This window comes from Symphalangus syndactylus, chromosome 9 (assembly GCF_028878055.3).
Source record: "Symphalangus syndactylus isolate Jambi chromosome 9, NHGRI_mSymSyn1-v2.1_pri, whole genome shotgun sequence".
Taxonomy (NCBI): domain Eukaryota; kingdom Metazoa; phylum Chordata; class Mammalia; order Primates; family Hylobatidae; genus Symphalangus; species Symphalangus syndactylus.
Genome location: NC_072431.2, coordinates 21,570,120 through 21,586,174, shown reverse-complemented (window position 1 = coordinate 21,586,174; position 16,055 = coordinate 21,570,120). Strand labels below are relative to the sequence as shown.

At 36.9% G+C, this 16,055-nt stretch overlaps 1 protein-coding gene across 3 annotated transcripts in view; it reads left to right on the top strand.

Moving 5' to 3' along the window:
- AKAP6 (A-kinase anchoring protein 6) overlaps positions 1-16,055 on the top strand; it is a 627,789-nt gene that overhangs the window by 486,065 nt on the left and 125,669 nt on the right. For all 3 annotated transcript variants that reach the window (XM_055291569.2, XM_055291568.2, XM_063645887.1), the window contains exon 10: positions 3,191-3,311. In XM_055291569.2, coding sequence (XP_055147544.1) covers positions 3,191-3,311 — 121 coding nt within the window. The remainder of the gene's footprint in view (positions 1-3,190; positions 3,312-16,055) is intronic.

Sequence of the window (16,055 nt, the reverse complement as noted above, 5' to 3'; positions counted from 1 at the left end):
CTTTTTCGGTGGTACACATGTATGAAAAAGAAACAAGCTTCTTTTCTCTTGCCGAGTGATCATTTTTGAGGCACCCTACACTCACACTTTCCTAGAAAAGCAAGAAAAATACTTGCTTTAAGATCAGAGTTCAGGCTCTTAGAAACATTATAGCCTCTCTAATAAATTAGCATTCTCTTTAGGAAATACTCTCTTGGGATCAATGCTCTGTTTTTCAGATTTTCTATTCATCTCCATCCTTTTCTCCAAGATGACATCTGAGCATATAGGGATTTACATGATCTTGCAATTCTGGGGTGCAGTGGAGTCTCCTGGCTTAACACAGTGCTTAGGTACAGTCTGGCTGGGCATATTGAAATGGGTCTTGTCAAGGATATTATGAAGCTTCCTCCCACAGAGGGCTGTAGCTGGTCTAGCTTATGTTGTTACCTCTTGGCTTGGTCAGGGCCCGGTGGTATTTCTTGCTGACTAAGCCTCAACTCAGCCCTCACTGATCCTGCCAACTCTCTGTGGTCTGGATTCAGAGGCCCACCTGGCTCTCCTTTTGTTGGGGAGAGGTCGTCATTGTGCCTTTGTTGTCATGGCAATGCCTCTGTCAAGTTCACCAGCTGACCTCTCAAGAACCTTGAAGTCTCTTCTTGGGAGAATGAGAGAACAGAGCAAAGAGAATTCTAACCGAAGATCTTTCTCTGTCTACAACATCCCCACTCCAGGTTATTGTGGGGACAATATATGAGGCAATTTCCTCGCAGAGTTCTGACCAGGAAATGAAGTTGACATCTTTATGCTTTGGGCTTTTTTCTTAACCTGTCTCACATGCCTCCTTTCTAGGTCTTAGGCCAGGAGAGAGGAGAACACACATCTGAGCACCTGCTCCTCCTGCCTTATTCTTTTTTATTCTCCAAATCCTCTGACATGGAGAGGGTGAGCTTTCTCTTCCTTTCCCCTTTGCTTTAATAATTCCTTGAATCATATACTCTTCTAATTTTGTGGGTGGCATTCCACCTTTTCTGTCTTTATGATTAAAATATAGGAGGGTGCAAGGAGAGAGAAATAGCGACTGTAATTCAGGAAGTATTTCTAAATGGTTATACCTCTCACTTAAGGAAATGTTTATTAGTTATTCCTTATTAGTCACAGAGTCAATAAAGAAAACCAGATGGTTTACTTTTTATTTGTCTCTTTTATAGTGGTCGGGTTTTGTTTTGTTTTAGTATTTTGAAATGGGATACTAGTTCAGATTTCACATATATGCTGGAGGTCTTTACTACTCAAAGTGTGGTACATGGGGCCGGGCGCGGTGGCTCACGCCTGTAATCCCAGCACTTTGGGAGGCCAAAGCGGGTGGATCACAAGGTCAGGAGATCGACACCATCCTGGCTAACATGGTGAAACCCCGTTGCCACCAAAAATACAAAAAATTAGCCTAGCATGGTGGCAGGCCCCTGTAGTCCCAGCTACGCGGGAGGCTGAGGCAGAATGGCGTGAACCCGGGAGGCGGAGCTTGCAGTAGGCGGAGATTGCTCCACTGCACTCCAGCCTGGATGACAGAGTGAGACTCCGTCTCAAAAAAAAAAAAAAAAAAAAAAAGTGTGGTCCATGGGCCAGAAGTGTTGCCAACACTTGTTAGAAATGAAGAATCTCAAGCCCCACCCTAGAACAGTTACTGAATCAATACCTTTATAACAAGATGATCAGTTGCACTGTATGTGCATTTTAGTTTCAGAAACACTGCTCTAGGCCACCGTAGCCTTACTAAAGGTTTTAACTACATCAACTATAACCATCATTGGCATTCAGTAAACATTTATTAATAAACTCCACATGTTAGCCAATGTTGATCCTTGCCCTTGGGTGCTTATAGTTCTAATCAAGGATCTTTATAATTATGATAAAGTAATTGAAATAAAATAGACAATCCTAGATCTATTCCCCCCCTACCCCATCACCAGGCACACCTTAAATTTTTTGACAGATCTATTAAGATTAAATTATAAGTTCTTAAAAGTAGATTTTCATTTTCATGGAAAGCAGTCATTTAATGTACAGAGACAAGAACAGGTAGTAATAAAATACTCAATTGAAAAATTCAGATTCATACCTGAGGCTGCTGCCTCATTAGTACTGATAGGGTTTTGCTCAGTTACAATTTGACAAGACTGTAGGATTTCTTTTAGTGGGGTGATTTTGGGGGGTAAAGGACAAAGTCATAGTTTTTCATTCTTTACTTTCATTTTCAGATCACAGTGTTTTAGAAGAATCTGGGCTTTACTTATTCACCAGGCTTTCAATAGAGAATCACATTAATCCTTTTAAGCTCCTTATTCTAATGATTTATTTTGTTGAAAACCATAGTGATCCTCCTTTGAATTTTAATGATTGCTGGCTATTCAAAGATTCACTGTTTTGACTTCCTGTCCTTACCTTTGTTTCCTACATGTCTGTGGGGAACACCGGTCTAATACTGGATCTGCCACTGGTTCTCACTGGCTTACCAGAGTCACTCAAGCCTATCTCTGAGTGTTAAGCTGAAATGCTGACTACTCATCCATAACAATAAATGTAGGATATATGTTTGCAGAGATAGGCAGATAGACAGCAGAAGGACAGATAAATGATTGAGTGATTTCCCAGTGAAAACAGTATTTTGGATCTGATAGTATATATCAATATATTTGGATCTGATAGTGATCATTATGGAGAAATTAGTTAAATTGTTATTCTTAATCATAAATCTATTAGGATGTAATATCTATAGAAAATCTAGTAGAGGAGAAAGGGGTCCAAATTTTGAGGGTGCTGTTCTTACCCAAAATTCGGGACCATGTAACCTTCTACAAGTCACTGACTCTCTATTTCTCAGTCTATTAAATGGCAGTGCTCTTTTTTAAGGATGCAGTGGTGATCGTTTTGTTCAAGTGCTGCAAATCCTCAGAAAGGGTTAGCAAATGGAAATAGCCATAACATGTCTTAGGTATGAGCACTGGAATTGCATATTATGTTTTCACAATCTAAGAGGTGGCTGTGTTGCAGTTTTGAGTTTCTATTTTGCCCACTGTGTAAACAACATAGAAATTTTCTCTTCTCTTTTTGTAGATATCACTAGGAACATCATGGGTTTTCAAGAATATATTATTCTAATATGAGATTTTAACAACTACACTCTGTGCATTTTGTGCCTTATCTTCAGGCTTCTGGACTTTGATTCAGAATATCAGGAGCTCTGGGATTGGCTGATTGACATGGAGTCCCTTGTGATGGACAGCCACGACCTGATGATGTCAGAGGAGCAGCAGCAGCATCTTTACAAGGTTAGAGCTACCCTTCCTGCCTTTACCTTGCTGTGGAAGATCTGATTAGCCTGACAAGTCTCTCTCTCTCTCTCAGGATATCTTTTCGTTCATTGTATGTATCATGGTGTCTATTAGAATTCCCTTCCCTGTCCCCAAACTCATTTCCATCCCTTGTGTGCTGACAGGCTGCGCCGACATCATAATTGCAAGAAAGTTCCCTTTATCACATTCTATTTGCTGTAATTCTATAGAAGGACAAAGATTTATCTTCAAGATGAATAGCAATAAATGAAACTGCATTCATAAATAGACTGAACCAAAATGAGGGATAAATGGACTAGTAACATTTAACAAAACGTGGTACGATTGGAGCACTCAGGTGGAGTCTATCTACCCCTCAGATCTTCCCAGGGAAAAAAGAAATTTGCCTTTGGTTTGGCTTGCTTCTGCCAAAGTACAGGGCTCATCCAATTTAATGTTTATTAGTGATACATAGAGCAGACGTTGTCAAATTAAGTCAATACATTTCCACGTGATTTAAGAAAACTGGCTTGAAACTCATGTATTGATTGCAGGCAATCCATCTAATAACTATCTATATTGTTTTCCATGTCTGCTAATTCACCCTTAACCTACTGTATTTTACCAATTCTACTTAAATAGTCTTAGCAGTTCTTATAAAGCAATCATGTGATTTTGCCTAAAAGAAAAAAAAATGGTTGCAGGATTCGCAGTGCCTGAAAAAGCTGTCAGGGGGAGGGAAGAGGGACTTTCCACTGAAATATCAGACTGCAGTAAATCTTCCTCATTTAGGCAATTTTTATTGGAGTAATTCTGACAGTTGTCATCCTTGAATTGCTTTGAGCATATGGCATATTTCAAAGAGCAGATTGTGAATCATAAAAAATAAAATTAATAACTAACCACAGAATCAGCAACAGTATAATGACAAGAAACAACTACCTTCTAGTTTTTAAAAATTTCTTATAGAATAAGAAGTACATTCAAGGTCAAATAAAAGTTGCCTTATTTCTTCTTCAATGTTATCATTTTAGATTACCGTTCTTTAATAAATTATTTTAACTTTTACCTCCTCTAAAGAGAGATATTTGTACTTTTCAAGGGTTTGGTTGACTTTAATTAGTGTCCCCTAGGAATCATCTCAGTTAAGAGAAGATATAAGCTCCCCAGGGACCCAGCAAATGGGGACATTTTATTCTCTAAAGAATGCAGTCCAACTTTAATTGAGTTTGTTGACTGTTAGCTGTTTCCTGTATGGATAGCTGTCCACATTAACAACACAGCTATCTAATATATCTTCTGGCATAACATATTGTTACAGTAACAATCTCAACCTAATTTAACAAAAACTAGATGACTTCACATTTCACATCAGGATCAGGAATTACATATGAAAACATGCATATAAATCTACGTTAATTTAGTGATAGAAAAATATTTTATCCCTTAGACTTAAGTATTAAAAATTGAGCCAAATGGGAAAAATATAAAAGGTTACCTAACCATAAGCCATTATCTTGGACTTTATTGCACTCATGATGCCAAATAATATTTCTTTTCTTCTTGATGCATTTTTTATTTTGCACATAAGCCACTATTTTTTCAGAAACAGTGCTATTCTTTGTCAAAATCACATTCATATAATTTACATCACAATTAATAGGAAATCACTGAACAAAAATGCAGTCTTCTTTTTTCTTGCAGTTTCCTTATAAGCGCTTTGCCTGAAAATTCCCATTCTGGCATATCGAAGGCCATTATTCCACCCACTCAGAACTTCTGGGTTGTAGTATTTTTCCAAACATTTTCTGTACTGTGATTTTTCATTTGTGACTCACGTCCTGTCACCATTCTTCTGCTTTTAGGTGCTTAACATAGCTCTGCTCATTAGACCAGCACTAACTTTGCATTTGGCTTATAGGCAAAATTAAAGATTGAGTTAGAAACCAGTAGAAGATGCTGCAAGTCTGTAGGGTCTTTCTTTATGTGCACTCCCAAATTATTCCAGAGGCTTGGAAGCCTCCAGAATAACCCTGAGGGTATTGACTGAGGAGTCATGTAGAACTTCAGGTGGCTCCTAAATTAGAAAAACTGATGAGAAGAATTAATTTCATGTCTTCCCAAGAATCCTCAGGGATTTCCAGGTTAAGTCAACATTGTCAATATCCTATTCCTCTGTTTTAATCTGCTTTTCCAGGAAGCAACTGAACTGATGCCTTGAGAAAGGGGTATTTATGGTCTGTTGATCATAGAGACCCCTGAAGGAATAAAGCTTTTCAATTGGTGCCCAGGCCTTGCTAGATTTTAAATACAATTTGAGACTACCTTATTTATCTCTAATCTTTGTATTTGTCGACCCCAAAAGATACTAGTGCTTTGTTAACCTTTTTAATTAAGGGCACCATTGCCATTTAGGGCAAAACAATTTTTTTTTTTAGTTTGTGGGCCTATCTTTTACACTACAGAACATTTACTCTTCATGTTCCCCACTCATTGTGACAATTCAACAAGACCTCCCAACCCATTTGACAGCATTTCCCAGTCCATCTCAACATATCTATACCATCTTTGTTTCTTAAAATAGTTACATAACACCAAAGAAAATGCTTAAAGTTGTACTGTAAATGCTGTTGAACAAACACCTTATACAGCTGATATTGAACCAACAGTTGTGAGTTTAAAAATCAAGGATGAAAATGAAGCTCATCATCCCTAGTATTAATGAAAAGGATGAGGTGAAACTTTTAAGGGAGATCTTCAGCTGAGTGATGGCAAAAATCCTAGGAAACTATAGAGCAGGACTGAATCTTTATTCCTTCTATTAGAGCATTTAAAACCTTTGTTCTTCTCTCCCTGGGTGTCTCTCTGTATTTCATCACTCAACCCCTTTCCTGGAGTATTTATGCCCAAACCCTGACTCATGCATTTATGAAGTCCTAGGTTGATCCCCAAGGTATACATTTAGAAATGTCAGGTTAGATAAAATCTAGTAAGATGCTAGTCAGTGAGAGTGAAGCTTATTTAGCTTTTTCAACATTAGGCATTACCTTCCTGACTTTACCTATATATTTTTATATCCTGATCTGCACTAGAAAATCAGCTAGCCTTACCTCCTAAATATGAAACTACAGATTGTATGAAATACAGAAACCCTAGACTATCCACTCAGCAGATATCCTGAGTAGAGCATCTATTGTGATATTTAGGCTACCTAAAGCCAGCAAAATACACAAGGAACTTATAAAGACAAATAATTGGATTTAATGGGCAAAGACTACATTAGTACAACTTGACATAATTCAGAAACCTTAATACTGCAATGGGCTATAAAGTGGACTTTCTATTTAAACTATTTCTTGTTATTTTTATATTGTTAGAAATTTAAGATCATTTTTTGAGTTAATTTTAAACTGCAGTCTCAAGAGCAACCTAATTCCTATTAAAAACTAACCATTCCCTTAAATATACTTTCTTCTTTGTTTTGAGACAGCGAGTTATACTGCCAGTGACTTGCCTTCCCCCTTATCTGTCTTGCTCTACCTCTGAATAGGAGCCTCCTATATCTATTTTCTAATGGACATTGGCAATATCGTCAGCCTAGAAAACACATATGTAGTCTTTTCTCATTTTTTCTTCCTCAACCTGAGAATTACCTCGAAGGAGAATTTGCACCCACCCTCTCATTTTCTTTCTCTTCATTCCTCCTATCTTCCTAAGTAGGACAATTTAATTTCTCAAAAGTAACCACTATGATTTTGAAAGTTCAGCTCCTATTTGGACTAGAGTTACGATGCCAGAATTCATAATCACAGGGAGCTGTCACTCTGCTGGTCTGCATGTGCGTTAGCTATTAATGGAGAAGTATTTATAAACCCACTTGTGAAGGAAAAGCTCCATTTTTTCATTTCTACAGATCAAAGTTGGCATTATTCTTGGGCTAGGGGAAGCTCATGACACCTCCTCCCCCATCCTCTAAGTGTTATAGACTGAGTGACCTAGAAGCATTTCAACGATTGGGGAGTTATAGCTCAGACTGCTGCTGTTGCTGCTGCACTGTCCTCCCTAGCAGGTACAGCTGACTTTGTAGTATGGTGAGGGTGTGCCCTATCAGAGGCTTCTTACCTATGCACAAAGGACTGCCAGTTCGCTGCTACCTACAGAGCACAGGTGACAGATCTCCTAGTGATCCTAAGTTGGTCTGGAGTTCCAGACTCCAAGGGTTAATTTCAAGGGCCAAATCCAGAAGTTGCAGCCTGGTGATTATTGTTATAATTGAACAAGAGTTTTCAGATAGTATGAAGCTCACTGAAACACACCACTTATATATTTGTTCCTTGAACGATAACTTACCTGCTCCTCATCAATAAAATATTAGATTATGGTCATGGGCCACATAACAAGATTTTTGGCCTTTGATGGACTACATATGCAATGGTTGTCCCATAAGGTTATAATACTATATTTTTACTGTACCTTTTCTATATTTACGTACACACATACTTACCATTGTGTTACAGTTGCCTACAGTATTCAGTATAGTAACATGCTGTACAGGTTTGTAGCCTAGGAGCAATAGGCTCTACCGTACAGCCAAGATGTGTAATAGTCTCTACCATCTACTCTATCATCTAGGTTTATCTAAGTACACTCTAGGATGTTCACACAGTGACAAAATCATGAAACACTGCTTGGATGGAGAGCAGAAAGTGAGGTGAGGAGAAAGGGAGAGATTATAGCAGTGATATACATTTCTCGGAACATACCCCGTTGTTAAGCAACATGATTTGTACATGATTTATAAAGGGTTAAAAATAACTCTTCCAGCTTAAAAATACTACTAAATAAGTATCCAATTCAACTGAGATCTTTGTACTTTCAGAGAATTTATACTAAAGATTTTGTACTTAATTTTGAAGGTTAGTTACTCATATGGCTTCATTCATATAAGTCCAAACATGTCCTCTGTGTAAAAGGAAAAGGACCATTCATTTATATAATACAATGGCTACTAAACAGATCAATTACATTTTTACCCTGCTATGAATTTGAGGTTATTTATAAGAATCAACATGAAAATAATATAAATGTTTTAAAAACATAAATACAAATCAGACTGGAGAAAATATACATATACTATAAGTTGCATCTGTAAGAGGAGTTAATATGCCTGTATATAAACTGTAAAGCCCTGTACAGTTACTAAAACATGATCCCAATGTTATATTTTGAGTTTCCTGGTAGTGAAAGCAAAGAGGGAAATGTGTCCAATTGCAAAATGTGTACTTTCTATAAGAAAAAGAGATAATACTTTCTTTGAAGAAATTTTGTTTTGATACTTAGATGTGAAAACATTTTCTTTTAGGATTTTTTTTAAATACAAGGGCTTAGAATGGTATGGTAAATAAATTTCTAACCGTAATAATTATTAAATATAAATACATGTGGAATAGAATTAGAAATTCTGAGGAATAGGAAATATAAAGGACAAGAAGAAATATGGAACATAGTTGACTTGCTATTTTATAACTATTGATATCAAAATGATGTTGTCATAGATGTGAACTGATCTCAGAAAACAGATTAATCACACTATTCCTGTATTTTATAAATTCACACATTTCAGCTTTCTGGAATAGCTCTCTTTTATTTTGTTCTGGACCAAATTGATCGAACTAATTTCAGATGTGATTTGATATTCTTATGACTAAACTTGAGCCCCTAAAAGTGTAATGTTAGGTTGGTTCACGGTCCAGGTCACAGTAGCTAAACTTGAAATAGAAGAAAATTCATTAACTTTTTTTAAAAAAATTCACATGGTGGTGTACAGAATAGAAGGACATGTCAAAAAATTAAATTCTGTTAATTAGGCCTTATATTGGAATTTCAGTGTTGAGTGTTACATCTCTACCCTGATGTTCAAAATGAAACAAATTACAGTTATTGAAGCACTCAAGGTAAAAATGTACTAGATATATCAGGCACAAGAATTTAATGGTAATTTTTTACCTCTTTTCCTGGTAGATTAATTGTATAGCTTAATTGTATGTTAGATTAAAACTCCTTTAAGATAAGAAGAATATGCTTAAATTCATTATAATATTTCAAATAACATTATCTAGTCATTTAAAAAGTGATCAGAATAGAAAGATCTAGACTGTCTCCACTGCTTATCTAGAAATGAATTTGTTGTTTCATTTTTATTAAAGTTTGAAAAGTCCTTAGATTAACTGTCATACTAATTTGAGCTTTGATGAATCAGTGTTTGCTATGAATACTCGAACATATATTTTTTTTCCTTTTTTTTTCCTTTTTTTGAGAGAGGGCAAAACTTATCCTGAAATGTTTAGGGGAAGAAAAGGTAGATGAATGTGGTTTCTCAACAACGTTTGAAACACTGTTCATGCTGGAGCCTGTAATTCCTATTTGAATCACTTCTTTAAAAAGAAAAAAAAAAAAGATGTTAAGAGAATAGGATGCCAAGAAATAGTTGGCTGTGCGTGTGGAGGGGCAAGGAAGGGAAGCCCCGCCAGCAGTTTTTGTCTCTAGCGGGTGAGCCACTGTCCGGAAGGTGCGTTGGCCTCTGAGGCATTGTGCTGCTCCCTCTCTCCCTGGCCTGGCTGGCTCTGGCCTAGAGCGGATCAAACAAGCCGTGGGGAAAGTTCCCCTCATTTGCATCACTTCTAGACAGCCCTGTCGTACTCTTTGCTGACAGGAAATCACTGTCTTTGTCACCTTTTCTCAGGGCCCTCCTTTTGGCAGAGATGGGCCATGTGACCAGGCTCAGTCACAACAACAGGGCTGGCTCGGGACTCAGTGACATGTTTTCCTCAGCACCTCAATAAACGGGGTAGAGGAGTCAGTAGGAAATGAGTACATTAATTTTAGAGTGAAAAGATAATTAACACTTGAAGGACTAATGCTACAACCTATGGAATTATTATTCAAATTAAAGTTAATTTATCAAAAACTTGTGAAAACTATCTGCCCTAATGCAACTGTTTAAAAAAATAAAACTTGAATAGTAAGAGTTGGGCATGTTGGAGGCAGAGTGGGAAGAAGGCGGGGAGGGGGGGCTTGGATGGAGAGTGGAGAGTGAGGGGAGAGAAAGGGAGAGAGGGAAATCATAGCAGGCATTAGCTATGTTTGAAAAAGCAACTTAAATGGGCTAAAACTTCAACATTTGGGACTGAAGGCTGGAGCACGTAAAACGCTTACTTAGATGATATGAATAGGACACTGGCAAACAAAAGCAGCAGTGTGCTCCTAGAAAACTGTGCTTAAAGGAGTTTCCTTGGCAACAGAAATGCAGTTCCAAAAGTAGACAGAACTTTCCTCAGAAAACATACTATTAATAACAACCTTCCGGAACAACTTGGAACAATTTGACGACTTGGCAATAATAATGCCAAGTGTTCTGCAAATTAATCTAACACATAACAGTTATGTTTCTCTTGCCTGTAATTCTGCTGGACCCTACCTAGAACTCATTGCTTTTAGCAGCACAAATGTGAAAAATATTTCTAAATGCCGTCACGGAAAAAGAAAACCAAAAGAAATGATAGTGGCCAACAGTGGCCAATGATTGTATTCAGCCTTTTGGAATCTACTAAGAACTCTGAGTTCAATGAGATAAGTTTATTCCAATAAATGCTCCTATATTTACTATCTCATTGCAACAAAGAGGCTTCCACAAACAAAACTTGGTAAAGGGTTAACAGTCTGAGACTTGCTGTGATGTGAAGCACATCTGAGGCCATTGGTTATATAAATGTAATGCTCACTAAATATGTGCTGAGTGTTATTTTTTAAAGTATCATCATTTCTTGTTAGCCTGGAGAATAAACTAATCTTGGATGTACTTGGCCAACGGGAGTCATTTGAATTCTCCTGAAGGCTATCCGTTTGCCAGCCAAGAGAGGTAGAGTATTCCCCTCCTCTGACCTTTCTTGAATCCTTGGATCTAAAGGTTAAAAGTAATCAATATCTCATTGTGCTGCTTGGTTTCAGGGTAATAAGTAATAACCATCATGTTAAAATCCAAATGATTACAGATAGCACTTAAATTAGTTGACCTGTTTGGGAGATTTTATTACTGCCAATCAGGATAATAATTAGAGTTTGCTAATAAAATTTTGGATTAAGTTGCAAAAAATTTCAGCCTTTAATTTTTTGAAAAATGACTTTTACTTAATTAGATGGGAATGTGTAGTATTTCTTCTTTTGTTAAGCTGATAGCTTTTGCTTTAGCCCCAGATATTTGTAGATTTCTTTCTAGTTTCTAGAAAAGAAAGTAGAGGAACATTTAAATTTCTAATAAGAAAAGGTTTTTGGATCACTGCCATCTTTGGCTCCTGAACTACTCAAAACTATGTATATGTTTCAGGTTAGTGACTTCATAGCAATGGCCCTCACCTACTTTTTAGCATGTCCTGTTTTTAAATTACTTATCTTTAGTGGTTATATTTATATTGGGGCTAATCTGGTTTGAGGCTGGCAAAAAATTATATGATGTATGATTAAACTTTACCGACAGCTATGGTATGAATGGGGTTATTTATTTTGTTTAAAAAAAGAGTATCAAAGTTTAAAGATGAAAACCAAGTATTATCATTGACAAAGGGGTATTAATATAAAAAAGATAAATGATAGGCTTAGTGTTCCATGTAATTACATCAGGAAGGCATTGGTTATCATAATTATAACCACAAGGAAGTGCGTAAGGTACCTATGCTATTTAGTCTAAATAATTTGTCTTTTATCGTCGTTCTAGTTTTTATAGTTTATTAGAACTTCTTGAATGTATTCCTAAAGCAGGAATGTGGGGCTAAAAGGTACCTAGGTAACATTTCAGTTATTTCAAAAGAAGTCCTGGTACCTGTTCAGAATAGATGGTAAGGCCCAAGGGAAAAGCTTTCCCATAGTGCTTTCACACATAAACTCATTAACTTCCTTTATGTTCTTATCTCATAATATTGTCTAACTTTGGAAAGAAGCAGATTTGTGGTTGTCCTAGGGATATCAATTTGGAGTATTAGGGAATTCTCCAACCCAGCTAGCTCCATTACCAGCTGACCATACTGCCTTTAATCCCATTCTTAAGATTCACTTCTTTGGGGTAAAGAAGAATGCACTCAACTGAATGTAGATATTCTGTGGGGAAGGCGCAGGAGAATGATATTGAATTAAATATCAATTTTAATATCTAGCTAAAATAGAAAGGCATTGGGAAGGGAAGAGAGTGGGTAGAGAGAAGAAATCCAGAAAAGGGAACAAAAACAGATGTTATCTTCTTCAACATTTGATAAAAAGAGAAGTGTGTTTATGTGTATGTATATGTGAGTATGTTTGTCTGGTATTGAGATGGGCGTAGGATAGAGGGAGAAAGAAACTTATCAAACAGTAAGATTTTACTAATAAATTGGATTGTGTCAGTGCCCCATTCACATTATCTTATTTAATGCTCACAGGGATCTTGATTATTTTCCTTAATTCATAGACCCTAAGCCAAAAACATAAAGAGGTTAGGAGGCTAGCCTAAAAGGCACAGAACTTGTCCCTTAGTCAGGCTAGGCTAGGGTATGCCAAGATAACAAATATGCCCCAAATCTCAGAGCCTTAAAGCTGCAAAGATTTATTTCTCATGCACACTACATGTCCATCACATGTTGGCTATTGGCTCTGCTTGGCATTGTCCTCACTCTAAGACTTAGGCTAATGGAGCAGCCACCGTCTTAAATATTCCCTTACTATGGTGGAGAGAAAAGGGAGCTCTGGTGGGTCTCACTCTGGCCATTAAGCCTTCTACCCAGAAGAAACACATGTCAGTTCCACTCAAAATTTTTGACCAGAACTAATTGCATGGCCACAACCAACTTCAAAGTAGATGGGGGAAATGCAGCCCTACCATGTGCCTGAAATGCAGAAAGCTAGAAATATTTGTTGAGCTGTACTAATAACTACCACAAGAACTAAGTAAGTTGGGGTTTGAACCCAATGTGGGTGGCTCCAATGCTCATGGTCTTTTGCTCACCTGCTCATTGTTGCCCCATATCAGCTTCTCTACAACAGGTAGATTCTTGAAAGAACATTATTTCCTCCCTCTATATGAGCTTTTTGTGCTAAGATAGAAGAAAGAAATGTTAGATGGTATATCTGCAAAGAAAAGATGATAGACTTGGGTTGGCTCTTTAGCTAATCATCAGGTTGTTCTGTGAAAGCCCCCAAACTTTCTTAAGCACCTCAATACCCTGGGGAAGTATTGCCATGCTGAGCCTCACTGGGGCCTCCTGCATTTTGTTAGATTCAGGAAAGCTAAGGATGAAAATATTTATGCTTTTTGGGAGATGCACTAAAGGCAGCATTGCCCTCAGAGGATTCAGCCTCATGGATCCCGTTATGCCAAAGGAAGTTACTGAAGGAGGGTCCCCATGGAGAGATGCTCTATAGGTATATCATTTGCAGAAAAACCATTTTCCAGTCCTGTCGAGGAAGCAATTTCAGTTCTCAGAAACAAGAGTCTTCCTAAGCATATTTTTAATAATGTGGGCTTTTGTGAAACTCATACATTCTTAAACTAAACACTTCTGTGACACTGTATCCCTAATGAGGCACACTGGTGTAAGCAAAGAAGGAAGGAGTGGTCTTCCTGCTGAACCTTGATTCATTTACATAAGACACAAAACACACAGACACACATACACACACATGCAAGCTAGGAAAGGAACAACCAGGCTAATGCTCTTATGGCCTTTGGGTTGATTTCAATTTCACTTCTAAAGTTTCTCAAACCACAGAGCTCTAGCCTTTCTCCAGAAGGATAGCTATACCCTACTGAAACTCATCTAAACTTACTATTTCAGCTGCTTTCCTAAGTAGTTGATTCCATATGCTTATAGACATTTACATAAAGAAAATGTGCGAATTTTAATATCCCCCTTGTCATCTCATTTTAGCCTTAAAAACTGGGAAGTTTGTGGAGGAAGTACACATACATAAAATGTGTTTATTCACATACATTTATGTGTGTATACATATATACACGTATACAAAGTATTAACTTATTTAATTTAAAAAAATCTTTCACCAAGATTGAATTTGAATGAAGCCAGATTCCTTGAATCAGATATGCTATAGTCCCAAGACATTTAAATCATGCATATATAAATAACTGTACAAAATTCCTTCATATATGCCAAGTTTCAGTCTGGAGCACATTTACATGTTACAAATCTTGGCATATTGGATTTTACAACCTTCATTACAACAGTATTATCCCTTTTAGTACTCAAAAGTGCCTCCCTGAGAAGGTTCTTCTTGGGGATTACTTAGCTGTGAATACTTGTTTATTAATTAAATGCATATTTTAAAATAATGATCATAAATATGGACTTAGTAGGCCAAATTTAAGAATGATTGATTATATTTTTTGTTAGACTTCACACTCCAGGTGGAGGGTTTGTGTTATTTATTGATTATTTATTAATGTATCTCCAGTGCCAAGCACAGTGCCTGGCACTTAATAGAAACTCAATAAATATATGTTGAAACACATATTTTCAACAAGGCTTATTCAATAGTTAATTAAACTCTATTAATCAGAACTATGCTATCAATTCATTACTTTTTCAACAGAACAATCTATTTTTATGCTGTGATAATTGAATGTAAAACTTTAGGTTCTTTTATATATAAAACAAAAATTTCTCTCCTTGCAAAACCAAAGTGCAGTAAAGACAGTTCCTAATAACAAGAGTACTCAGGCTTGGCCAGGTTGATATCAGGGAGAAAGAGAAAGTGGTAGGGAAAGAATAAGGCAGAGAGGAAGGGAAGGACAAAGACACCCATGTCTGAGACATAAATGGTACAGAAATCCACAACTAATCACCATAACTCTATGGCTAGTCTCCAGCCTCTCACACCATAGTATTCTCTGGTGTATTCTTGAATATTTAGATACATACGGATATGATTATTTATACATGTGAAGGTAACATGTGCTGTGCAAATGTGAAACCTAAAAATCAGACAATAGATGTAGGTGAATATGAACAGTAATTAGAAATGGTAGGTATAGAAGCACAATTTGTACTTGTACCATAGTTGGCAGGAGAGTTTATTGACATATTCATTGCAGAAAATTAGATATGACTTCAGATGAGTGTGTGCTTCCGAAAATGTCGTCAGGAAGGGAGTGAGGAAAACAAGAAGGGACTTGGACTTTGGCTGGCTCTTTAGTCCAAGTTTATGATGAGAGGGAGAGACACGTGCACATGAGAGAGAGAGAGAGAGAGAGTGAGCAAGAGAGGGCAAGAGAGAGAGTAAAAGAGTGACTTATCTTCCCAAAGCCGTAGCTAGCTAATTCAGAATATGGAAATTTAAAAGTTAAATGTCACTGCTCTAATACCAGGAGAGGGCTGAAACACTTTTGAAACTTTCTCCCACACTTTCATTTTTAAAAAGTTTTACACTATTCATAATTTTAAGAAATAATCATATATGGCCATTTGTCTTTTTTTTTACTTAGTGATTAATTGTGAACTTTAATGATTTTAAACAATTAAGAAAATGTTACAAGATGCATCATTTCAAATTAGCATCTGACAAAGATTTGTAATCACTTCACTTCTTGGCCCTCTTTGTGTCCACCTTGACATCCTTTTGGGTTTACTGTTTTCCCACTGAACTTTGTCCTTCCTCCTTAGCTTTCCTCAGCTGACATGCTACAATTTGAAAATATGCATG